The 27,563-nt window shown below is 47.4% G+C and overlaps 1 protein-coding gene across 8 annotated transcripts in view; it reads left to right on the plus strand.

The window, feature by feature from the left end:
- LOC140411110 (uncharacterized) overlaps positions 1 to 27,563 on the plus strand; it is a 154,896-nt gene that overhangs the window by 110,947 nt on the left and 16,386 nt on the right. For 3 of the 8 annotated variants that reach the window (XM_072500156.1, XM_072500157.1, XM_072500158.1), the window contains one exon: positions 23,094 to 23,541. The exons of 3 other annotated variants lie outside the window; for them this stretch is intronic. In XM_072500156.1, coding sequence (XP_072356257.1) covers positions 23,094 to 23,222 — 129 coding nt within the window. In that variant the 3' untranslated portion in view covers positions 23,223 to 23,541. Of the gene's footprint in view, positions 1 to 11,796; positions 12,179 to 23,093; positions 23,542 to 27,563 lie in introns of those variants that run through there. 2 more of the 8 variants (XM_072500154.1, XM_072500155.1) reach the window with 1 other exon arrangement.

Genomic DNA, 27,563 nt, shown 5'->3' on the forward strand with positions numbered 1-27,563 from the left:
AGCACAAAGGGACTTGGGAATCCTTGTTCACGATTCCCTTAAGGTTAACGTGCAGGTTCAGTTGGCACTTAGAAAGGCAAATGCAATGTTAGCATTCGTGTCACAAGGGCTAGAATACAAGACCAGGAATGTACTTCTGAGGCTGTATAAGGATCTGGTCAGACCCCATTTAGAGTATTGTGAGCAGTTTTGGGCCCCCTATCTAAGGAAGGATGTGCTGGCCTTGGAAAGGGTCAAGAGGAGGTTCACAAGAATGATCCCTGGAATGAAGAACTTCTCGTATGAGGAACGGTTGAGGACTTTGGGTGTGTACTCATTGGAGTTTAGAAGAATAAGGGGGGATCTTATTGAAAATTATAAGATACTGCGAGACCTTGGATAGAGTGGACGTGAAGAGGATGTTTCCACTTGTCGGAAAAACTAGAACCAGAGAACACAATCTCAGACTAAAGAGACGATCCTTTAAAACATAGATGAGGAGGAATTTCTTCAGCCAGAGGGTGGTGAATCTGTGGAACTCTTTGTTGCAGAAGGCTGTGGAGGCCAAATCACTGAGTGTCTTTAAGACAGAGATTAGACAGGTTCTTGATTAATAAGGGGCTCAGGGGTTATGGAGAGAAGGCAGGAGAATGGGGATGAGAAAATATCAGCCATGATTGAATGGCGGAGCAGACTCGATGGGCCGAGTGGCCTAATTCTGCTCCTATGTGGTCTTATGGTTAAAGCATCCCAAGGCATTCATCAAACAAATTTGGACATTGAGCCGCAAAAGCAATATTCTATAGGCCAGATGACAAAAAGCTTGGTCAAACTGGTTGGTGTTAAGGAGCATCCTAAAAGAGAAGAGATGAGAGTTTTTGATGGGAATTACAGAGCTTGGGGCCCAGGAAGCAGAAAGAAACATGGAACATAGAATTTTCAGTGCAGAAGGAGGCCATTTGGCCGATCGAGTCTGCACCGGCCCATGGAAAGTGCACCCACCTCAGCCCCACACCTCCACCCTATCCCCGTAACCCAGTAACCCCACCTAAACGTTTTGGATACTTAAGGGCAATTTAGCATGGCCAATCCACCTAACCCGCACACCTTTGGACTTGTGGGAGGAAACCGGAGCACCCGGAGGAAACCCACACAGACACAGGGAGACCGTACAAACTCCACACACACAGTCACTCAAGGCCGGATTTGAACCCGGGTCCCTAGCGCTGTGATGCCACAGTGCTAACTGCTGTCCCACTGTACTCCTTGATTATTTCCTTCGAGTATTCACTTAGTAGCTTCCCTGTCATTAAATACGATTATCTAAGTAGCTTTGACAACACCCCTGTCGATGAGGTGCTCGTCAAGCTGAAGCGACTTAAAATGAACAAATCCTTTTCGATGAACAAAAACATTAGGATGGGATTTGTTAAGTTCGGATCATTACCGTGAGTAATTTGATGAATATTTTTTTTTTTGAAATTTGATGAATATTGAGGGGTCACTACCAGAAGATAAACCAGGGCTTAGATTCAGAGAAATGATTTGGAAAGAAACATGCCCATGCAGCTGCAGACCTCAGCACCATACAAAATAATAGAGTTCATTATTACGAGTATACCTGAGGACTTCCTATCTAACAGTGTTACAGTAAATAGCCATCCACATGGATTCAGAAAGGGCCCAGTTTACTCCCCGGACTTTTTTGATCTGCATGACTGGATTCCCAAGTAGATTTTTGATAGCCTGGTGACATTTAGACCGAGTAACCTCTGATAAATTTGCGATGTTTTCTTCGAGTAGTGGAGACTGGTGGTGAAACCAAACGGGTGAAGTGAAGATGTAAAGGGAGCGAGGTTGTGCAGTTTCAAGAAGGAATTAGATAGATCTCTTGGGGCAAAATTGATCAAGGGATATGGGGGGCATAAGGCGGGATCAGGGCATTGAACTTGACGATCAGCCATGATCATAATGAATGGCGGAGCAGGCTGAGGGGCCGAATGGCGTCCTCTTGCTTGTATTTTCTATGTCGCGAATGGTGGACACCAGCAATCGGTGCTGATATTTCTCATTTATACCAGCAACCTAGGCCGAGACGTCCAGGGCAAGTTGGTCACCTCCACAGATGAAAAACCACTGGGGGAACAATCAAATTAATTTGGCAGGCAAGAAAAAAAATGATCCCATTCATTATCACCACCTTCTTCAGGGCAGTTAGAGATGGACAATAACTGCTGATCTTGCCAGCAATACCCGCGCCCCCATCAGTGATCAAGCAAAGAGGGATGGGTGAAACTGGTAGATAACATTCAATAAGAAATTTAAGGTTCTACACATGGGGGCAAGAAACAAATGGCTTTAAAAATAATTAATTTGCTAGCTAGGCCAACATTTGTTGCCCGTTCCTAATTGCCCTTCAGAAGGTGGTTGTGAGCTGCCTTCTTGAACCTCTGCAGTCCATGTGGTGTCAGTACACTCACTGGGCTATTAATTAATAATAATAATCTTTATTGTCACAAGTAGGCTTACATTAACACTGCTATGAAGTTACTGTGAAAAGCCCCTCGGGAGGGAGTTCCAGGATTTTGACCCAGCATCAGTGAAGGAACGGCGATTTATTTTCAAGTCAGGGTGGTGAGTGACTTGTGTCGTGTTATGTACTCTGGGATAACACAAGCTGCAACTGGATGCAGCTTTAACCAAAAGATACTCCAGACCTTGAAGTTAGTTCAATCTGATTTAGCACAGTTCTCTATGAGTTTGACTCACTGCTAACCTAAGTGTGGTTACTCTGTCTGACTGAACCAGACTAGCTCTTAGCCACGTGCTGGAGGTGTGATACTGTACATACACCCTGACTCACTCTGCAGATGTTCATCAGTGGAAAGAGGTGGAGTGTGAGTGCCTCATGCCTTTTATAGTGAGATACCACCCCTGAGTGTCCTGCCTGCTCATTGGTCATGTCTTGTTCTCTGTGTTCATTAGCTGCCTGTCTGTATATCATTATCTGCATGTCTGCATATCATGACAACTTGGAGGGGAATCTCCAGGTGGTGGGGTTCCCATGTATGTGCTGCCCTTGTCCTTCTAGATGGTAGTGGTCATGGGTTTAGAAGGTGCTGCTTCAGGAGCGTTGGTGAGTTCCTGCAGTACGTCCTGTAGACAGTATACACTGCTGCTACTATTCAGTGGTGGTGGACGGAGTGAATGCTGGTGGAAGTGCTGCCAATCCAGCAGGTTTCTTTGTCCTGGAGGGTGTCAAGCTTCTTGAGTTTCGTTGGAGCTGCACTCATCCAGGCAAGTGGGGGATACTCCTAACTTGTGCCTTGAAGATTGTGGACTGGTTTTGGGGAGTCAGGTGGTGAGTTAAGCACCACAGGATTCCTAGCCTCTGACCTGCTCTTGGAGCCACAGTATTAATATGTCTCGTCCAGGTCTTGCTGCATTTGCACGTGGACTGCTTCAGTTTCTAAGGAGTCGTGAATGGTGCTGTGCAGTCACCCACAAACATCCCCACATCTGACTTCATGATGGAAGGGAGGTCATTGATAAAGCAGCTGAAGATGGTTGGGCCGCGGGCACTACCCTGAGGAACTCTTGAAGTGACACCTCAGGACTGAAATGACTGACCTCCAACAACCACAACCATCTTCCTTTGTGCCAGGCATGTCTCCAATGAACAGAGTGTTTCCCCTGATTGTCATTCACTCCAGTTTAGCTAGGGCTCCTTGATGTCATACTCGGTCAAATGCTGCCTTGATGTCCAGGGCAGTCACTCTCACCTCAGCTCTGGCATTCAGCTCTTTTGTCCATGTTTGAACCAAGGCTGTAATGAGGTCAGGAGCTGAGTGACCCTGACAGAACCCAAACTGAGTGTCTGTGTGCAGGTTATTGCTGAGTAAATGCTGCTTGATAGCACTGTTGATGACTCCTTCCATCACTTTGCTGATGATGGAGAGTAGACTGATAGGGTGGTAATTGGCCGGGTTAGATTTGTCCTGCTTTTTGTGTCGAAGACGTACCTGGGCAATTTTCCACATTGCCGGGTAGATGCCAGTGTTGTAGCTGTGCTGGAACAGCTTGGCTAGGGGTGCAGCAAGTTCTGGAGCGCACATCTTGAGTACAATTGTTGGAATACCGAAACTATGGTTTAATTGGGAGATTTACTCCCTACTGCAGGCCAGGTCTGAGTCATTCAAGACAGGCGACCCTGACCTATGCAAGAAATCCAGGTAGGACCTCCGCAAAGCCACCAGGGACTCCAAGAGACAATACCAGACTAATCTAGAATCACAGACTCTGTCGGTTATGACAAGGCTTTAACAACATAACGGGCTACAAAGCAAAGCTGAGTAGAATCTTTGGCAGCAGCACACCCCTCCCTGATGAAATCAATGCATTCTATGCTTGTTTTGAGCAGGAAACCATCAAATCATTGTCAACTGTCCCAGCAGCTTCGGACACACCCATACCTACCGTCACAGCTTCCGAAGTCAGATTGGCCTTCTTAGAAGTGAACCCTCCAGAAAACAACGGGTCCTAACTGTTGTCCTAACCTGGTCGTGCACTCAGATCCAACTCACCAACTGGCTGGTGTGTTCCCAAACATCTTCAACCTCTCTATTCCGTTCCGAGGTTCCCATCTGCTTCAAGAAGACCACCATCATACCGGTGCCAAAGAAGAACCAGCAACATGCCTCAATGACTGTCGTCTGGTGGCCTTGGTATCTATCATTATGAAGTGCTTCGAGAGGTTGGTCATGAGACACATCAACTCCATGCTCCTGGAACTTGGCTCCTCCCTCTGCAACTGGATCCTCAACTTCCTGACCCATATACCACAATCAGTAAGGATAAACAACTCCTCCAAGGTGGTCCGTACCGGGGCCCCACAAGGCTGCGTACTTAGCCCCCTACTATACTCCCTATATACACACAACTGTGTGGCAAAATTTGGCTCCAACTCCATCTACATGTTGATTGATGACACGACCATAGTGGGTCGCATCTCAAACAATGATGAGTCCGAGTACAGAAGGGAGATAGAGAACCTAGTGGTGTGGTGCAACAACAACAAACTATTGAAGGAGAGATTGTCAGCAAAACTAAGGAGCTGGTCATTGAATTCAGGAAGTAAAGTATCGTACACCTCCCATTTGCATCAATGGTGCTGATGTGGAGATGGTTGACAGCTTCAAATTCCTAGATGTGCACATCACCAACAATCTGTCCTGGTCCACCCACATCGACACTATGACCAAGAATGCACAGCAGCGCCTAAACCTCCTCAGGAATCTAAAATTCGGCATGTCCACATTGACTCTGCCTCTTACCAATTTTTTACAGATGTTCCATAGAAAGCATCCTATCTGGCTGCATCACAGCTGGTATGGCAACTGCTCGGCCCAGGACCGCAAGAAACTTCAGAGAGTCGTGAACACAGCCCAGTCCATCACACAAACCCGCCTCCCATCCATTGACTCTGTCTACACCGCCCTCTGCCTTGGGAAAGCGGGCAGCATAATCAAAGACCCCTCCCACCTGGGTTGTTCTCCCTTCCAACTTCTTCCATCGGGCAGGAGATACAAACGTCTGAACACGCACTAACAGATTCAAAAACAGCTTCTTCCCCGCTGTTACCAGACTCCTGAACGACCCTCTTATGGACTGAACTGATCTCTTCACACATCCTCTCTACTGAGTAGTCCTACACTCCGTATGCTTCACCCGATGCCTGTGTCTGTGTATTTACATTGTGTATTTATGTATGTCCTATGTTTTTTTCCATGTATGGAACAATCTGTCTGGACTGTGTGCAGAACAATACTTTTCACTGTACCTTGGTACACGTGACAATAAATCAAATTAAATCAAATCAAAACCTTTGCAGTATCCAGTGCCTTCAGCTGTTTCTTGATATCATGCTGGGTGAATCGAATTTGCTGAAGACTGACATCTGTGATGCTGGGGACCTCTGGAGGAGACCGAGATGGATCATGCACTTGTGGTTGAAGGTTATTACAAATGCTTCAGCCTTGTCTTTTGCATGGATTTCATAGAATTTACAGTGCAGAAGGAGGCCATTCGGCCCATTGAGTCTGCACCGGCTCTTGGAAAGAGCACCCTACCCAAGGTCAACACCTCCACCCTATCCCCATAACCCAGTAACCCCACCCAACACTAAGGGCAATTTTGGACACTAAGGGCAATTTATCATGGCCAATCCACCTAACCTGCACATCTTTGGACTGTGGGAGGAAACCGGAGCACCCGGAGAAAACCCACGCACACACGGGGAGAACGTGCAGACTCCAGACAGACAGTGACCCAAGCCGGGAATCGAACCTGGGACCCTGGAGCTGTGAAGCAATTGTGCTAACCACTATGCTACCGTGCTGCCAGATGTGTTGGGCTCCTCCATCATTGAGGATGGGGACACTTGTGGAGCCTCCTCCTCCAGTGAGTTGTTTATTGTCCACCATGATTCACAACTTGAATGTGGCAGGTCTGCTGAGTTTCAATCTGATCCATTGGTTGTGGGATCACTTACTCTGTCTGTCATTTGCTGCTTTTTAAAATAAATTTGGAGAACATGGAGGTGGCATGATGGTGCAGTGGTGCACTGCTGCCTACGGCACTGAGGACCCGGGCTCGATCCCGGCCCCGGGTCACTCTCTGTGTCGAGTTTGCACATTTTCCCCGTGTCTCTGTGGGTTTCACCCCACAACCCAAAGATGTGCAGGTTAGGTGGATTGGCCACACTAAACTGCCCCTTAACTGGAAAAAAAAAAATTGGGTACGCTAAATTTATAAAAAAATAAATTTAGAGAGCCCAATTCTTTTTTTTCACCTGGGTGAAAAAGGTTCGACTGCATTGTTTTTGTAGTTCCCTGTTTTCTAACTACCTCCTTTTTGAATAACGGGGTCATATTAGCTCCCCTCCAATCTGTAGGAACCATTTCAGAGTGCAAAGAGCTTTAGAAAATTACCATCAATGGATTACTATTTTTAAAAAAAATTTTTTGCTACCCCCTACACCCCACCACATCCACACAGGTCACCCCTGGGCTTAATCCCCATTGTGGGAAAAATGCCAGTTTTGGTACCCAGGCACTGCCTGCCTGGCACTGCCAGGGACCAGGCTGGCAGTGTCAGGGTGCCACCCGCGCAGAAGGCAAGCACCTGGGGTCTCTGCTCCCCTGGGAGACTCCCATGAGTACTATTCCGTCTGCTCCCCATTTGTGGAGCCCAGCACTGAATGGTGCTCGCCAAGGTCTCCAAGGCCAATCTAGTATTTCTAGGGCCACTTCCTTAAGTACTCTTGAATTAAGATTATAAGGCCCTGGAGATTTATATGTCTTCAATCCCATTAATTTCCCCAAACCCATTTATTTATTAATACTGATTATCTTCAGCTCCTCACTACAACATGTGTTTCTCAGAACTTCTGGTACATTATTCATGTCTTCTTTTGTGAAGTTGGAAGCAAAGGACAAATTTAGTTCCTCAGCCATTTCCTTGTTCCCCATTTCTGACTATAAGAGGCCTACATTCGTTTTTGTCACTCTTTTTTTCTCTTTACATATCTATCGAAACTTTTATAGTCAGTTTTTATATTCCCTGCTAGCTTACTTTCATATTGTATTTTCCCCTTCTTAATCAATCCCTTGGCCTAGCTTTGCTGAATTTTAAACTGTTACAATCCTCAGCCTATTACTTTTTCTAGCTAATTTGTATGCCTCTTCTTTGAATCTAATACTCTCTCTAATCTCCCTTGTAAGCCATGGTTTGGCCACAGTTACCTTTCTACTCTTGCGCCAAATAGGAATAAACAACTTTTGGAGTTCACCTATTCGTTCCTTGAATGCCTGCCATTGCCTGTCCACTGTCCTTTCAATAATGTTTCCACGTCCATCGTAGCCAACTCATGTCTCATACCACCACGGTTACCTTTATTGAGGTTCAGGACCCTGGTCTCAGAATCAACTACCTCACTCTCCGCCTTGATAAAGAATTCCATCATATTATGGTCACTCATCCCCAACAGTTCTCTCACAACTAGATTGGATCATTTGGTCTGAAGAAATGCTTCCTGCCATGAGTTCTTGACTTACATTCTACCCGTCCATAGAGAGCTCCTTGTCCTGTATGTGATGGTTTAACTTGAATTAGTGCCCTAGATTAACCTTTTCTCTTCTGCAGTGTCATTTTCTGACATCAGTGGTAGGGGAAATATTAGAGTCTATAGCAAAAGGACACTTTGAAAATAATGGTAGGATTGGGCAGAATCAACGTGGATTCGTGGAAACAATCGTATTTAATAAACTTGTCGGATGTAACTAGCATGGTAGATAAAGGGGAACCGGTGGATGTGGTAAATATAGATTTTCAGAAAGCTTTTGATAAGGTCTCACACAAGAATTAGAGCACATGTTGAGGGGGGTGGGGGGTAAATACTGGCATGGATTGAAAACTGGTTAACTGACAGAAATGAGTAGGTATAAATGGGTCATTTTCAGATTGACAGGCTATGACTTGTGGGTTACCACAAGGGTCAGTGTGTGGGCCGAGGTGTTCACAATTTATATGAATAATTTGGATGTTGGGATTAAATATAATATTTCCAGATTTGCAGACAACCGGTGAATGTAAGTTGTGTAGAGGATGCAAAGATGCTTTATGTGGGCAAATATTTGGTAGATGGCATACATCGTGGAGAAATGTGAAGTTCACAGAATCTTTTACAGTGCAGAAGGAGGACATTTGGCTCATCGAGACTGCACTGGCTCTCTGAAAGAAGGTGCGAACTAGCCCCACTCCCTTTCCCTATCCCCATGATGTTGAACATTCTTTCTTTTCAGAAAGCAATCCAAATCCCTTTTGAATATCTTTTGAGCGCCTCGATTGAACCTGACTCCACCACCCTCTCAGGACGTTCGTTCCAGGCTCCAAGCCCCACTTTGGTAGGAGAAACAGAAATGCAGAGTATTTCTAAAATGGTGAGAGGCTGCAAGTATTGAACTTCAAATGGACTTGGGTATCCTTGTTCATGAGTCACTGAAAGCTAACATGCAGGTATAGCAAGAGATTAAGAGGACAAACAGTATGTTGACATTTATCACAAGACGATTTGAGTAAAGGAGTGAGGATATCTTACTACAATTACTTAGAGCCTTGATGAGACTGCACCCTGGAGTATTGTGTGCAGTTTTGTTCTCCTTTACCAAGAGAAGATGTACTGACCATCGAGAGAGTGCATTGAAGGTTCATCAAACTAATTCCTGGGGTGAAGGGAATGTCAGATGTTGAAAGATTAAAGAGACTGGGCCTTTAATCTCTGAAGTTTAGAAGAATGAGAGGTGATCTCATTCAAAATTCCTACAGGGCTCGACAGGGCAGATGCAGAATGGATTGTTTCCCTGGAAGGGTGACTAGAACCAGGCCATTTAGGACAGAGATGAGGACGTTCTTAGTTCAGAGGGTGGTGAATCTTTGGGATTCTGTCACCTTTTGGCTGTGGAGACTCGGTCCTTGAGTATGTTGAGGTCTAGAACATAGAACATAGAACGATATAGCGCAGTACAGGCCCTTCGGTCCACGATGTTGCACCGAAACAAAAGCCATCTAACCTACACTATGCCATTATCATCCATATGTTTATCCAATAAACTTTTAAATGCCCTCAATGTTGGAGAATTCACTACTGTTGGAGGTAGGGCATTCCACGGCCTCACTACTATTTGCATAAAGAACCTACCTCTGACCTCTGTCCTATATCTATTACCCCTCAGTTTAAAGCTATGTCCCCTCATGCCAGCCATTTCCATCCGCGGGAGAAGGCTCTCACTGTCCACCCTATCTAACCCCCTGATCATTTTGTATGCCTCTATTAAGTCTCCTCTTAACCTTCTTCTCTCCAACGAAAACAACCTCAAGTCCATCAGCCGTTCCTCATAAGATTTTCCCTCCATACCAGGCAACATCCTGGTAAATCTCCTCTGCACCCGCTCCAAAGCCTCCACGTCCTTCCTATAATGCGATGACCAGAACTGTACGCAATACTCCAAATGCGGCCGAACCAGAGTTTTGTACAGCTGCAACATGACCTCCTGACTCCGGAACTCAATCCCTCTACCAATAAATGCCAACACTCCATAGGCCTTCTTCACAACCCTATCAACCTGGGTGGCAACTTTCAGGGATCTATGTACATGGACACCTAGATCCCTCTGTTCATCCACACTTCCAAGAACTTTACCATTAGCCAAATATTCCGCATTCCTGTTATTCCTTCCAAAGTGAATCACCTCACACTTCTCTACATATAACTCCATTTGCCACCTCTCAGCCCAGCTCTGCAGCTTATCTATATCCCTCTGTAACCTGCTACATCCTTCCACACTGTCGACAACACCACCGACTTTAGTGTCGTCTGCAAATTTACTCACCCACCCTTCTTCGCCTTCCTCAAGGTCATTGATAAAAATGACAAACAGCAACGGCCCCAGAACAGATCCTTGTGGTATGCCACTTGTAACTGAACTCCATTCTGAACATTTCCCATCAACCACCACCCTCTGTCTTCTTTCAGCTAGCCAATTTCTGATCCACATCTCTAAATCACCCTCAATCCCCAGCCTCCGTATTTTCTGCAATAGCCTACCGTGGGGAACATTATCAAACGCTTTACTGAAATCCATATACACCACATCAACTGCTCTACCCTCGTCTACCTTCAGTCACTGATTATAAATCTTGTCTCTTATAATCCCCTCCAAGACTTTACCCACTACAGACGTGAGGCTCATCGGTCTATAGTTGCCGGGGTTGTCTCTGCTCCCCTTTTTGACCACATTTGCTATCCTCCAGTCCTCTGGCACTATTCCTGTAGCCAATGATGACATAAAAATCAAAGCCAAAGGTCCAGCAATCTCTTCCCTGGCCTCCCAGAGAATCCTAGGATAAATCCCATCAGGCCCTGGGGACTTATCTATTTTCAGCCTGTCCAGAACTGCCAACACCTCCTCCCTACGTTCCTCAATGCCATCTATTCTAATAGCCTGGGTCTCAGCATTCTCCTCCACAACATTATCTTTTTCCTGAGTGAATACTGACGAAAAATATTCATTTAGTATCTCGCCTATCTCTTCAGACTCCACACACAACTTCCCATCCATGTCCTTGACTGGTCCTACTCTTTCCCTAGGCATTCGCTTATTCCTGACATACCTATAGAAAGCTTTTGGGTTTTCCTTGATCCTACCTGCCAAATACTTCTCATGTCCCCTCCTTGCTCGTCTTAGCTCTCTCTTTAGATCCTTCCTCGCTACCTTGTAACTATCCATCGCCCCAACTGAAACTTCACACCTCATCTTCACATAGGCCTCCTTCTTCCTCTTAACAAGAGATTCCACTTCTTTGGTAAATCACGGCTCCCTCGCTCTACGCCTTCCTCCCTGCCTGACCGGTACAAACTTATCAAGAACACGCAGTAGCTGATCCTTGAACAAGCTCCACTTATCCAGTGTGCCCAACACTTGCAGCCTACTTCTCCACCCTATCCCCCCCAAGTCATGTCTAATGGCATCATAATTGCCCTTCCCCCAGCTATAACTCTTGCCCTGCGGTCTAAGATCGATAAATTTCTCCATATTAAAAACATCGAGGGACAGTGCAGGAAAATGGTGTTAGAACATAGAACATACAGTGCAGAAGGAGGCCATTCGGCCCATCGCGTCTACACCGACCCACTTAAGTCCTCACTTCCACCCTATCCCCGTAACCCAATAACCTCTCCTAACCTTTTTGGTCACTCAGGGCAATTTACCATGGCCAATCCACCAAACCTGCACGTCTTCGTACTGTGGGAGGAAACCGGAGCACCAGGGGGAAACCCACGCCGACACGGGGAGAATGTGCAGACTCCGCACAGACAGTGACCCAGCGGGGAATCGAACCTGGGACCCTGGTGTTGTGAAGCCACAGTGCTAGCCACTTATGCTACCATGCTGACCGTGTTGAAGAAGAAGATCAGCCAGGATCTCATTGAACGGAGGAGCGGGCTCGAAGGGCTGAATGGCCTACTCTTGTTCCTATTCTTTGTATTTCTATGCTTTCTTTAGCCTCTTCTCTAGTTAGTTTGGTACTATTGCAGAGTAAAAGCAGAACTGACTCTTTGTGGAGCTGCGGTGGAGAATTGCTCGGTGTGTATGCAAGATAAAGAGCTCTGACATTGTCTGCCATTATTTCTTCCAATGAGCACGTAATCTATATTGAATTTCACCTGTCATTATTCTGCACTGTGTAAATCTTGTCTGGGTCAGTGCCTGGGATCAGTGGGCAACAGCAAGGAGCAAACCATTAGTCCTAATTGGTCCATATAGACTGCAGCATGTTCCACTATTACTTCCTTCTCGATGTCTGCCCGTTTGCTATGCAGTTCTCTTGTGTCTTAGGCCCTCAATCTCTGACAGGAAACCGTGACGAGGAAAGTATGGGTCAGGGAGAGGAACTGCTACTCAGCATCAACAACAACAATGTAAATTCATGTGACTTCCTCCCAGTAAAATGGCCCAAGGTGCTCCATTGGAGCATGATGCAACAAAACCTGGGCACAGGGCCACATAGTAAGTAAGTAAAGTCGCCGTAGTCCCAGATGACCATAGGCTGCTTTCCCCTTTGAGGGAGGAGAGCTGACTGGTGGTAGTTTAACCTGAGGATCACCACACCTCAGGCAAGGGGCAAGGTTGAGTAGGCAGGGCCTGCATCGATATCCTCAGCTGGTACGGGAATTGAACCCGCGCTGTTGCCTCCACTCTGCATCAATGATCAGCTGTCTAGCCGAGTGAGCTAAACCAGCCCTAAACAATACCACATGGATACTAGAGTGGATGACCAGGAATTTGGTTAAAGAAGCAAGGTTGAAGGAAGATCTTAAAGGAGGAAGGAGAGGTGATGTTTTGGAAGGGAATGCCACAGTTTGGGGGCGCCGGCAGCTGAAGGCACGGTCACCAATGATGGAGCGATTATAATTGAGGAGGCACTTAAGCGACCAGAATTGGGAGGATCACCGGTGTCGCGGAGGGTAGGGCGAGATTGCAAAGTTTAGAGGGTGGGGAGGCGATGGGGGAGATTTGAAGAGGCGAGATTTTCTGGCTGTCCACGTCGGGGGGGATCTTCCTGTTTCGCCGACTGCACACCCCTGCCGCGAATTTCCCTGCGGCGTGAGATTGAGTCAATGGAAAATCCCATTGACGATGGCAGGATCTTCCAACTGCAGGCCACCTAACTGATGGAGATTGACTGAAGTATCTTACACCACTTCTATTGCTCACTATCTTCTCCTCTCCACAGCTTATTTGTCCCTCAGTTTCTCTCTCAGGCCCTAGCCTGATTTTGTTTCTCTTTTTTTCCCCTTTTTCTCTCTTCCCGAAATCTCTCTCTCGTTTGTCTCCTTCTTTCTGCCTCTCTGCTTACTCCCATTTTGATGTCTCTTCCCCCCCCCCCCTCCCCTCGCTCATTTCCTTGTCTTTCTTTCTCTCTTCTCAGCTTCCCTGTCTGTCTGCTTTCTTTACATCCCACCAGAATTTCCCTTTCAATGGTCTCTTCCTCCTGTTTCTGTTTCTCCCTTTCTCCCCCTTTTACTCTTTCCCATAGCCCACCTCGGTCTCCACTTTCCTCCAGTCCCTTGTGCACTTTCGCCCACTCCCATGCCCTCTGTATCGCCCGCTCGCCCTCTGTCTAGCCCTCCCGCCTCTCTCGTTCTCGCTGTCAGTCTTGTTGTTTCTCGCTCTCTCACTCTCTCACTCGCTCTCTCAGGCTCGCTCTCTCGTACTCGTTCACTTGCTCAGTCTCGCACTCTCTTGCTCGCTCATTCTCTCACGTTCTATCTCTTGTGCGCTCTCTCTCTCTAGCACGCTCTCTCTCTCCCGCACTCACTCTCCCTCATGCACTCTCACACTCACTCTCTCTCGTGCTCGCTCTCTCCCTCTCTCGTGCTGTCACTCGTTCTCTCTCACGCTCGCTCTCAATCTCTTTCATGCACTCTCTCCCACTCGCTCCTCACACTCGCTCTCTCGTGCTCGCTGTCTCGCACTCACCCAAACTCTCTCACGCTCGTTCTCGGGTGCTCGCGCTTGCTCCCTCTCGCGCTTGCTCCCTCTCTCTTCTGCTCACTCATTCTGTCTCATGTTCACATGCTCTGCCTCTTTCCCTCTCATGTCCTCTCTTTTCCTTGCTCCATCTCTCTCACTCACTCATGCCCTTTCTCGCTCTCTCACTCACGCTCTGTAAAGTTTTCCGGCTGGCAGACACAGCCTATCTCTTATCTCCCCATTTTTCTTTCTTTGATGACCATGATTTATTTTTCTCCTGATGGGTTGGATCTCTGATGTGATCATTCTTTCCCTCTGCCTGTCCAATTAGGAGAGCTGTGTGGAAAGTACAATGAATTTACAAAGGGAACCTCTGTGGGTTAATGACCTCAAATTCACCAGGCACGCATTGCAGCTTTGAACAAACATTCAATAACTGGTCAGATGGAGCTTGATTTTTCAGCTTTGCATGGCTGAACTCTACTTGATATCATCTTTCATTCCAATCAGTACTTTCTTGGTGCTTCTCAAAGTTCCTTTGTAGCTGGTGAATTCTCAAGTAGATCGAAACTTTTGATAATCCTTCTGTTTGAATTTTGAACTCTCTCTGTTTCTGTTTTTTTCTTTATCATTTCATCAGCCTGTATATCTTGTATTTCTTCCTCTCTCCTTGACTATCCCTTTCCTCTTCCTCTCCGCCCGTCTCTCTTTCACTGTCTTATACTTATACTCTCTCTCTTTACCCAGAGAGTAGTGGGGGCATGGAATGCACTGCCTGTGGAAGTAGTTGAGTCGGAAACATTAGGGACCTTCAAGCAGCTATTGGATAGGTACATGGATTACAGTAAAATGATATAGTATCGATTTATTTGTTCTTAAGGGCAGCACGGTAGCATTGTGGATAGCACAATTGCTTCACAGCTCCAGGGTCCCAGGTTCGATTCCGGCTTGGGTCACTGTCTGTGTGGAGTCTGCACATCCTCCCCGTGTCTGCGTGGGTTTCCTCCGGGTGCTCCGGTTTCCTCCCACAGTCCAAAGATGTGCAGGTTAGGTGGATTGGCCATGATAAATTGCCCTTTGAGTGTCTAAAATTGCCCTTAGTATTGGGTGGAGGTGTTGACTATGGGTAGGGTACTCTTTCCAAGAGTCGGTGCAGACTCAATGGGCTGAATGGCCTCCTTCTGCACTGTAAATTCTATGATAATCTATGATTAATCGAGGACAAAGGTTCGGCACAACATGTTGGCCAAAGGGCCTGTTCTGTGCTGTATTTTTCTATGTTCTATACATCAATCTCTCTCTCTCTCTCTCTCTCTCTCTCTCTCATGCCTCTGTCTTCCTGTCCACCATAATCCTCTCTCTGGCTCTCTCATCATGGCCGTCATGGCCTCTCTTTCTGCCTCTTATCTCAACTAAACACAGACTGAACTATTAGGGTAAAGGTTGGACATTACCTTTATGGTGAGAATGAGCGTCATTAGAATAATAGAGTCCCTATGGTGCAGAAGGTGGCCATTTGGCCCATCGAGTCTGCACCGACCCATTGAAAGATCACCCGAGCTAGGCCCTATCCCCATAACCCCACCTAACCTGCACATCTTTGGACTGTGGGAGGAAATTGCCCTTAGTGACCAAAAAGGTTAGGAATGGGTTATTGGGATCGGGTGGAAGTGAGGGCTTAAGTGGGTTGGTGCAGAGTCGATGGGCAGAATGGCCTCCTTCTGCACTGTATGTTCTACGTTCTCACCTGGAGGAAACCCACGCAGACACGGGGCGAACGTGCAAACTCCACAAAGATCGTCACCCAAGGTTGGAATTGAACCCGGGACTCTGGCGATGTGAATCAGCAGTGCTAACCACTGTGCCACCGTGCCTCCCGAGACGGGAAGGAAAGTCACTTCCCTTGAGAAGACATCCCAATGAGATTTTACCATTTTAACTGCACCAGGTTTTGAGTTTAATGTCAAGAAAAAAACAAGAGGTTCACTGCCTGAGACTGTGGTGGCAGCAGATTCAATCGTGGCTTCAAAATGCATTGGAAGGTTATCTGAAGAGAGAGAATGCAGGGCTATGAGAACAGGAGGGGGAGTGGGATTAACAGGGTTGCTCTTCGTAAAATCATAGAATCATTGCCGCACAGATGAGTGGGTCGGTTTAGCTCAAATGGCTGGTTCGTGATGCAGAGCGAGACCAGCAGCGCGGGTTCAATTCCCGTACCGGCTGAGGCTATTCAAGAAGGCCCCACCTTCTCAACCTTGCTCCTTGCTTGAGGTGTGGTGACCCTCGGGTTAAATCACCACCACCCAGCCCTGAAAGAAGAAAGCAGCCTATGGTCCTTTGGGACTGTGGCGACATTTACATTTTTAGATTTTACAGCACAGAAGGAAGCCCATGGTGTATTTGCTGGCCTTCTACAGGAGAGGTTCACTCAGTGTTACTCCCTGGACATTCATCCTTTTCAGGTAATGATCCAATTTCCTCCGGGATGCCTCAATTGAATCAGCCTCCACTGCACTCTCAGGCAGTGCATTTCAGATCCTAATCTCCGGCTGCATGATAAAGTACACATATATAACAGGGAAAGCAAAGGGAATGTTGGCCTTTAATTCAAAGGAATTAGGGAAGTCTAAAAAAATAGGGAAGTCTTGCTAAAACTATACTAGGCCTTAGTTCGACCACACCTGGAATACAGCTTCGGTCCCTTATCTAAGGAAATATCTAAGGAAATACTCACATTGGAGGCAGTGCAGAGAAGATTCACTTATTGATCCCGGTTATGAAGGGATTTCCTTATGAGGAGAGGTTGAGTAGGTTGGGCCTGTATTCATTGGAGTTTAGAAGAATGAGGTCACCTCATTGAGACGTATAGGATTCTCAGAGGCCTTGAAGGGTAGATGCTGAGAGGTTGTTTCCCCTTGTGAGAGAGTCTAGGACCAGAGGGCATCATCTCCGAGTAAGAGGCCATCCATTTAAGACAGAGATAAGGAGGAATTTCTTCATGAATCAGTGGAGTTCCTTACTGCCAAGCACTTTAGAGACTGGGTCGTTAAGTATGTTCAAGGCTGAGATAGACGGATTGTTAATCAGCAAGGGAATCAAAGTTTATGGGGATAACTTGGAAATATAGAGTTGAAGGCTATCATATCAGCTCAGCCATAATCTCAATGAATGGTGGAGCAGCTTCATTGGGCCGAATGATCTACATCTAATTGCCTTCTATATCCAGGTCCCTGTGCTCCAGCAACCCTTTTAGTATTGTAAACCTTTATCTTATGTTGTCCCTCTGTGCACTCCCTACCAAAATGAATCACTTCACACTTCTCTGCATTCAGTTTCATCCGTCACTTCTCTGTCCATTCCACCAGCCTCTTTCAAAGGTCGACACCATCTACCTCACAGTTCCCAATATTTCTATGTTTCCTGTTGCCTGCAAATTTTGAAATTGGGTCCTGTTCATCATTGTCTAGGTCATGAATTTATATCAGGAAGAGCAGGTGTCCTGACACTGCTTGGGGAACTGCCCTGTAAACCTTCTGCCAGCCCAAAAAACAGTTCTCTGTGTTTCCTTCCACTTAGCCAATTTTGCATGTATGTTGCTGCAGTCCCTATTTGTCCCACAAGCTCTGACACTGCTCACAAGCCTGTTGTGCGGCATTTTATCAAATGCCTTTCAGAAGTCTGTGTATGCCACATCAACAGCATTACCCTTATCAACCTTCTCTGTTCACCTCATCAAAAAACTCAATCAAGTTAGTTAAACAAGATTTTCCCTTAACAAAATCCATGTTGCCTTTCCTTAATTGACCGAGATTTCCCCAAGTGACCATTAATCTTGTCCTGAATTACCGTTTCTAAAAGCTTCCCTACCACCGTAATTAAAGTGACTATCCCGTAGTTGCTGGGTTTATCCTCAAACCCTTTTTTGAACAGTGTGTAATATTTCCAATTCTCCAGTCCTCTGGCACCACCTCTGAGTAGAAGGAGCATTTGAAAATTATGGTCTGTGCCGTTGCAGTTTCCACTCTCACTTCCCTCATATCCTTGGATGATTCTTATCGAGTGCCTTATCAATATTTAAGTACAGACAACCTATCCAATTCTCCTTCTTAACAATTTTAAACCCTTCCGAGTGTCTGAACTACATCCTCTTTCATCATGATTTGGGCTCTTCCTTGGTAAAGACGGATGCAAAACATTAATTGAAGACCTCATTCATTCCCTCTGCCTTCATGTGCAGGTTAGGTGGATTGGCTATGCTAAATTGCCCCTAGTATCCAAAATTGCCCTTAGTGTTGGCTGGGGTTGCTGGGTTGTGGGGATAGGGTGGAGGTGCTCTTTCCAAGAGCTGGTGCCGACTCAATGAGCCGAATGGCTTCCTTCTGCACTGTAAATTTTATGAAACGTGTAAATCCCCTTTTTTGTTGCTGAGTGGCTCCACTCCTCCTCGTACAGCCATTTTACTATTTAAGTGCCCATAGATTTTGGATTCACTTGTAGGTTAGCTGCCAGTATCTTTTCATACTTCCTCTTTGCATCCCTTATTTGCTTTTTCAATACCCCTCTGAACCTTCTAGATTTAGCCTGCTTCTCAATTGTATTACCCACCTGATGACCGTTATGAGCATGTTTTCTTTGGACGGAATTTTACGCAGCTCCCGCTGGCGGGATCTTCCGTTCCCGCTGAGGTCAATGGACTTTGAACGCCTCATTTTACGGCCCCGCCCCCACGGTAAGCGTCTGCCCCTATGATTCCCTCTCAGTCGCTATCCCTTTTGTCACCCCAGGAAACTCTGGATTTGTTTACAGTGCAGTGCAGCGACCTCTTGGGGCGACAGCCTGGACTTTCAACACTATTCTCTGGAGTGGGGCTTGTACCCGTGGCCTTCTGACACCGAGACCGGCGTGCTGCCCAATAACATGGTTGACGCCTAGCTGCTGCCAGCACTGAAGGGATTTTAAAAAAATTAGTGTGAGCTGTGATATGGTAGCTTTAAGATCGAATTCCACACCCTCCCTTCCCTGTGCCACAATGACTCTGGTAATCAAATCGCCGTGTGAATAAGCCTGAGATGGCTGCTGACCAAGACTTGTAACATTTGTAAACCATTAGCAGAAAAGCCAAATTAAAACAAAAAGTAAGAGAGTTGCCCCCTGCTTCACTAGTACTTAGGCTGGTAAAATTTAATTAGCTGGGGCTCAAGTGACAAGAGGGAGGTCCCCTATCCTCCCAACTTTAATCGAGGTTGGCCGGGGAGGGGGGGGGGGGGGGAGGTCCCTGTTTGTCATGTGACAATATAACCCACCTAGGTCCACAGCATGCAGCCCAGCAACAGTAAAGCATTTCCCTCCTCAAGTGAATTTTGTGAGGCTGGGGAATTAAAGCACCCTCCTAATTCTGGCACTCTCTGGTTCGGGTGTAGTGGGATTAGTTGCAGAGTGAGGCTTTTCTCGGCTCCCCTAACAGGCCTCAAATCCCAAGGGAGGGCTGGTCTGATTGTGAAGTGCATGAGATGATTACAGACGTTTATGGGTTAAGTAGAGGGAAACTATTTCCTTTGCGGGGGGGGGGGGGGGGTGCACATCACGGATGCAAGCAACTTAACATTAGAGCTCGACCAATCAGGGGTAATGCCAGAAATGTCTCTTCGTGCAAAGGGTAGAGGAAATCTGGAAGGGTAGAGGAAGCCTTGCGAAAATCTGTGGAGGCTATGGGGCCAATTGAACACTTCAAATCTGAGATTAACATGTTTTTGTTAGACAAGGTTCCTTGTAGAATCAAGGTGGATTTAACTGAATGTTGGAATAACTTTGAGGGGCTGAATGGCCTTCTCCTGTTCCCGTATCCTAAGGCTACGATTGCTCAGCCCAGCATAGCATTATTGACACTTGGGAGACCCACGATTTGTAAACACTTTTTAAAATGCTCATGACTCATGCGTGACGTTTAAATGCGCAGAAGAAAGCTTTAGCGAAAGATCCTGTGTGAATCACAGATGTTATTCTTAAAATAATCAGTCTGGAAATTGTGGAACTGAATATCAGCGTTTTGCCGTTGTGTAATTTTCCATTTCCTGAGTCGCCAATTTTGTGGCCCATCTGAGTGACAGGAGGTTTCTCTTTAATAGATTCCCAACTTCATAGAAACTAAACACTAATTGTAAGCTCTTTTCTGAGGAGGCCCATGTTACGTCCCGGTGCTTGGCCAGGAGGAAAGATGCACAGTAGAACATTTAGTTCTTGACTAGTTAAAGTATTTTATTATAAAGCAAATGTGTGGTAAAGACAACTATGAGAAATATATTACAAACTTCTAATACTGATAAGTTATCCTCGAGCTACTGCAAGTATGACTATCCACAAACACGACTATCACCCAACTCCTCGGGGTACAATGTCACGTGGTAGATTTACACTGCCACCTGCTGGTCGGAGGTCATTTACATCATGATAGCTTATGCATATCATCACAACCGGCTTTAATTCAGGGAAAAGAAAGACATCGCAAGGTCCTTGACAGAGATATTATCAGATAAAATTGGGGGTTGAGTAAACAATGGAATGTGAGGTGAAGAAAAGTTGAGGGTGGGAATTCAGGGACTGCAACATAAAAACTTAAGAAACAAGAGCAGGAGGAAACCACGGGCCTGTCGAGTATGCTGTACCATTCAAACGATCATGGCTGGCCTTTGGTTTGATCTCCATTTCCCTTCAATACCCGAGTGACCAAAAATCTGTCTATCTCAGCCTTAAATATATTCAGTGACGGAGCATCCACAAGCCCTTGGGTTAGAGAATTCCAAAGTTTCACAACCCTTTGAGTGAAGAAATTCCTCATCATCCCCGTCCGAATTGATCGACCCCTGAAACCCTGTCCTCCTCTTCTAGATTCCCCACCCAGTGGAAACTACCTCTCAGTAGCCACCCTGTCAAGCCCCTTCATAATTCTGAATGTCCCAATGAGATCACCACAGAATACGGCATTAAACCCCCTCAGAGTTAATGAGGTCGGGGCGGGAAGGTGTGGCGTGGTTTCCCGTCGGACTCGGCAGTGGGAAGCACTCCCCGTCCCCACCCCTACCACGGGATTTAGTCCCAGTTGGGAAGATTCCACCCTTTGTGCCTTCCTTACACTTGCATTCCCATCTAGCTTTGTATCATCATCAAACTTGGGTACATTACTCTCCATCTCTTTGTCTCCACCATAAACGTAGATTGTAAATAGAAGAGAACCCAGCACTGATCACTGCGGCACTCTACTCGTCACAGCCTGCCAACTTGAAAATGGCTTCATCTCTGTAAACCTATCCCTTATGTACACTAAGATATCATCCACAACTCCATGATCTCTCATCTTATGTATTAACCTTTAATGTAGCACCTTAACAAATGCCTTTAAAAATCCAGGTATATCATATCGACTGGTTCTCCTTTATCCACCTTACGAGTGAGAATGGGCACTGAGGGGGGAGAATGAGACCAGTTGATTGTCTGGTGGGGAGAGGGTGGGTGTGGGAGAGTTGATCACTTTTGATCGGGGCGCCCTTTAAAGATGATGCCCTGATTTCTGATAAGCCAGGTGCCAGCTCGAAGGCCATTTTCTTCTACTCAGAGCGGCTCAAGATTTGAAGACAAATCTGGTCTGAGCAGCTGGAGAGCTACACGGCGGTTTTCTACCTGAGCCCGACACTTGAAGATTCTGCCCTGTGTCTGCATCTGACCGAAAGATCCCACGACCTTATTTAAAGAAAATCAATTAGTTCAGACATCTTGGGCGGGATTCTCCATTCCTCAATTGCGATTTCATAATCGGCGATCGGGCTGAGAATCCCTTTTTGCGACCGAATTGGGGGTGGTGCCTGTTTTCGGATGTTCCGCTCCCTCCAAAAGGGCGGCAGCGGGGCGTACGCCGCACACCGTTGGGATAGCCTCAGGGTGTTATCTGAAGGCCCTCCCCCGATGCTCCGCCCCTGATTGGCCGAGTTCGCGACCGCGTGGGGAGACGTGCGCTCTCAGTCTTCGGGAACCCAGCATGATGGTTGTTGACTGTGCCCAGTCGGGGGCAGCCGTACCTCTGGCCAGGGGGGGGCTTCGGCGAGGGCTGGGGGACTTGTGGGGGGGTGGCGTGGTGGTCCAGGGGACATTATCTGGCAGGTCAGGTCCACGCGCGACCAGTGCCATGTAGTACGGCGCGACCGCTGCAGGTCGTTGCCATGCGCATGCACGGCCACAGACCCGGCAATTCTCCGGCCGTTTATTTCATAATTGCCGTGCGTTTTATGTGGGGCGGCTGCTAGCCTCTCACCAGTCGAAGGGTCGGTGCTGGGGCCTCGCCGATTTTTTTTATTGTGGAACTAGACACTTCCTCCGGACATAGCCTGAAAATTGGAGAATCCAGCTCCTTGTGTCTTAGCTTGGCATCACGCTCACCTCTGATTCATCAGGGTTTGTGTTCCAGGCCCTCCCCAGAGTTTGAGTGTAATAATCTAGGCTGGTGCTCCAGTGCGGTACTGAGGCAGTGCTGCACTGGCACAGGTGTGCTATCATTTGCATGAGATGTTAAACCAAGGGCCTGCAAAAGATCCCATGGCACTATTCCAAAGAAAAGCAGGGAAGTTATCCTAGGTGTCCTGACCAATATTTAGCCCTCATTATCTGAGCATTATCACATTTCTGGTTGTGGGAGCTTGCTGTGCACAAATCAGTTCCGACATTGCCAAAGTTACTAAGCTTCGGAAAGTACTTCATTGACTGTGAAGTGCTTTGACATGTCCGACGGCCATTTAAACCCTGTTTAAATGCAAGTCCTTTTTGGCCACCTCGATCAACAAAACCAGCCATTCATTCTGTTTATTAATGTGTGCAAAATGGCTACTACGTTTACTGCACAGAGATACCTGTAATTCACTGTGTGTGAGGATCTGGGATGTGATTTGGGGCCTGTGAAATCTTCCTATTCTCTTCAAACAAACAGCACCTTGGGCTCAGTCGCTGACCAGTATCTTCATGTTGTCTTTTCCCCAGAGCATCAACGGCAGCTGCCCCCCGCCGCGGTACCTGTACGACCCGTCAAGCTTTGCCTTCCGCTCCCTGAGCACCTTGACCCCCATGAGTCCAATGGCTCCGGTTGAAGAACCACCATGTGCCTACTAAAGGAGCTGCTGCCCCGTTCACTGCAGAGAGCTGGCCGTGAGGAAAGCTGCGACCGAGCAACGGGCCTGGGGTTGGCCGCAAGGAACTGGCTGCAAGGAACTGACCTGCCTGTGTTTGCCTTTTGGAGCAATCCTTCCGAGCTGATTATTTTTGATACACTGATGCGAACTAAAAGCCTGAAGCTTTGCTGCTAGTTGGGGCTTCATGACATTCCTAGGCCTGTGCTAGAGCCATTGAAGTACAGTGGACAGTGGCCATTGAAATTCCTATACTTGTATGAATAGTTATATTAAATAAAGAACACTTTTGTACATACATATATATAGATATATGTGTGCGCGCATGTGTGTGTGACTTTTCATTGGGTCGACAACAGAATTGATGGGGCCAAAGATTAATGCGTCCTCCATTCATTTTCTCTTCATATCACCCAAAATGACCAGTTCATACTGGGGTGACTTCTCCACTCTTCCAGCAACAATGGTCACCCTCTGGTCTCCTCCTTATGAATGTATCCAGATATTGTTACGATACCCTGGGCTAGTGCGCGGTCAATTCCAGCCCCGCTTGTCCCAGAGTCACAACACAAGTGAATCAACCAATAATTCTTAGAAAACTACCCCATGCCTGTGGCCCTTGGCTGCCCAATAATTCCAGTCACCAGGTTTGTATGTTTGAACACTCTTACTGTTTATTTATAAGAAGAACTATAATGAAATATGCAGAAAGTACACCTGGTTAACCAGTACCTAATTGCCCACTTTAACTTGCCCCCACCCTCTATTATCACACACACACACACACACACACACACAAGACAAACAAACACAGAGGGGAGAAAAGGGGTAAAAATCATAAGTAAATGAAAAAGAGTCTTTGTTTCAGATGGTGGTGTTAGCACCTTAGTCCTCTTCAAACTTTGATTTTACTGTAGATTCAGTCAACTCTCTGTAGTTTCAGAAATGCAGCACTCACAGCCTTTCCAGAGAGAGGGAGAGCAGGTTCTTGTCTTTGTTTGTAGCCTGTAATGGTTTCCCAGTAGATTCATTCGTTCATTCGGGTTCTCTGCAGCTTCAGAAATACAGCACTCACAGCCTTTCTGGAGAGAGAGAGGGGGTCCTGGTTCCTGTGACGCCAGAAGACAAACTGAGCTCCTCGGGATGCTGAAAATCATTCCACGGGCAGAGTACGGCGTTTTGAGCTAATTTTTTTGGCCCCTAGCCAATCAATCAAACCGAATCCCACCCCATCTCTCTGCTGAAAAGTCTGAAGCTCCTGTTCAAAGTAGCACAAACAGGCAGAATGTTCTCTCCTCTAACTTCTGAGTTCCTCATTCTTTCTGCTTAAAGATACTTGTTTTTAAATTTGGAGTGCCCAATTTGTTTTTTCAATTAAGGGCAATTTAGCGTGGCCAATCCACCTATCCTCCGCATCTTTGGGTTGTGGGGGTCAGACCCACGCAGGCATGGAGAGAATGTGTGACCTGGGGTGCTTAAAGAGACTTAAAGGTGCATGTGCATTAATCATCCATGGATCAAAAATGATAACGGCAAAATAAAAGGGGAAATAAAGGAATAAACAGGAAGGACCCTTGCTTACCTCCCTCTCGAAAAGAATGAAACGTCAGGGCACGGATGTTTCATTATGGGGTATGCAAGACATGCATCACAAACACATATCCATCCCCATTGTGTAGGTTCCCATCCCAGTCTCTACATTGGTAACTAGTCAGCCCTTAAACTCGTGACAAAGCATCCATATCCTTTCTGGGAATGTGTACAATTTTAACATTGAACTGTTGCAATAATTAACTCCAGAAGTACATAAGAGGGCCATTCATGAAACAGCGGGGAAGAAGCGGTTGTTCACAGAATCGCAGAAAAATACAATGCAGAAAAGGCCCTTCAGCCCATCGAGCCCCACAGAGGAATCTAGCATTCCACATTTTAAACTTCTTTATAACGGATTACGATCTGTATAATCTAAGATTTGTTTACTCTCATGTCTAATATATACTTCAAAGTACTGAAGGACTAGGGGCACTGCCCCTATCCCCCAAGTCGCTGGCATCTGTGGCCATTTTAAATGGTCTGCAAAGTACAGGGCGGCCGGCACCAGTTCGCCCACTAACATGGGGCTGGATTTCCCGTCCCGCCCCGCCACATTTCTGCCCCGACCCACCGGCAGCATTCTCCGTTACGCTGGCCGATCAATGGGGTTTCCCATTGTGGGGCAGCCCCACGCTGTCAGGAAACCCCCGGGCGCCGGCAAAAGGGAGACTCCCACCGGCGGAGAATCCATTGAGCCCATTGGCTCCAATCTCCCAAACTCTACTTCGTGTTCGGTAGTCCACAGCGTTTCCGCTTGTTTCCGCAACACATCCAACATGCACTTGTATTTCAGTGTTGGGCAGCATGGTAGCACAGTGGTTAGCACGGTTGCTTCACAGTGCCACAGTCCCGGGTTCGATTCCCAGCTTGGGTCACTGTCTGTGCAGAGTCTGCACGTTCTCCCCTTGTTTGCGTGGGTTTCCTCCGGGTGCTCTGGGTTATGGGGATAGGGTGGAGGTGTTTGGGGGGGGGGGGGGTGCTCTTTCCAAGGGCCAGTACAGACTCGATGGGCTGAATGGCTTCCTTCTGCACTGTAAATTCTATGTTCTATGAGCCAGTTTTCAAGGTTTTAGTTGAGTTCCTGGGAACGCCCCTCTAATTTCCAGTGCCTAATCAGGAACTCTCTTTTGTTTTTTCCTCTCTCTCTAATTCATAGAAACATAGAATTTACAGTGTACAAGGAGGCCATTCGGCCCATTGAGTCTGCACCAGCCCTTGGAAAGAGCACCCCACTTAAGCTAACACTTCCAATCTATCCCAGTAACCCCAACTAACCTTTTTTGGACACTAAGGGCAATTTATCATGGCCAATCCATCTAATCTGAACATCTTTGGACTGTGGGAGGAAACCGGAGCACCCGGAGGAATCCCATGCAGACACGATGAGAACATTCAGACTCTGCACAGACCGTGACCCAGCCAGGAATCGAACCTGGGCGGGGGGGGGGGGGGGGGGTGCATGAGGACGGGGTCTATTGGGGGTTGGGAAACTGTGGGGGGAGGGCAGGCATCCCTCTAGTCAGGGTGTCCCTGTGGGTGTCCATATAGTTAGGGGGTCTTTGTCGGGGTCCCTTTAATAATAATAATCTTTATTGTCACGGGTGGGCTTACATTAACACTGCAATTAAGTTACTGTGAAAATACCCTAGTTGCCACATTCCGGCGCCTGTTCGGGTCACAGGGAGAATTCAGAATGTCCAATTCACCTGACAGCACAGATTTCGGGACTTGTGGGAGGAAACCGGAGCACCCGGAGGAAACCCACGCAGTCACGGGCCGAACGTGCAGACTCCGCACAGACAGTGACCCAAGCCGGGAATTGATGACGGGCCCCTGGAGCTGTGAAGCAACAGTGCTAACCACTGTGCTACTACTGTCCTAGTTAGGGGGTCTCTATGGAGATCCCTTAGTTAGGGGATCCCAGGGGGGATATCCCTATTCGTGGGGTCCCTGGGAGGGGGGTCCCCCTATTCGTGGGGTCTCTGGGGCGGTCCCCCTATTCATGGGGTCCCTGGGGGGAATCCCCCTATTCATGGGTTCCTGGGTGTGTCTTCCTATTCCCTCTCCCCCATACCACCCCTACCCGAAATGTACCCAGCCCAACTGGCCTACCCCACCTCCAGCCACAACCCCAGAACACCCGGGAGGACAAGGGATGACACCAACCTCTCGGCATTGCTGTCATCTACACACCTCGGTGAGACATTTTAGTGAGAGGCTTCTTTGACACTGTCACACATACTGCGGCACATCATTGGAGATAGGCAGTCCTGAGGGAGCGGGCAGTCGGAGGGCTGCCCGATCCCATGAATAGGCTATAGTCCAGACAGGTTTTGTGCTTCTGGAAAGAATGATCCCATCACAGGTGGCGATGCAGATGCAGAGCCCTGGTCACTGTGTCAGCCACCTTCCAGCACCTACAGGAGAGGTTGGAGGAGTCCAACCCCCTTCAGGTGCAGGACATTGTGCTGACAATGCATGCTACCCAGGCTAACACTGGATGGGTGGCGTCCACGGAGGGAGTCTTCGGTGAGAAAGCCACAGCCCTGTGTCCAGACGTCCAAGGCTTGGGGCACACTGTGCAGTCGATGGCTGAGGCAGGGGAGCCCAGTTACAGGCAGCCATGTACCGGGCCCACATGGACATTGCTGCGGCGCTCCGGAGCTTGGCCCAGTCACAAAGGGTCACGGTCGAGGGCATTGAGAGCATTGGCCGGCCGCTGACTGACCTG

This window comes from Scyliorhinus torazame, chromosome 4, assembly GCF_047496885.1.
Source record: "Scyliorhinus torazame isolate Kashiwa2021f chromosome 4, sScyTor2.1, whole genome shotgun sequence".
NCBI lineage: Eukaryota > Metazoa > Chordata > Chondrichthyes > Carcharhiniformes > Scyliorhinidae > Scyliorhinus > Scyliorhinus torazame.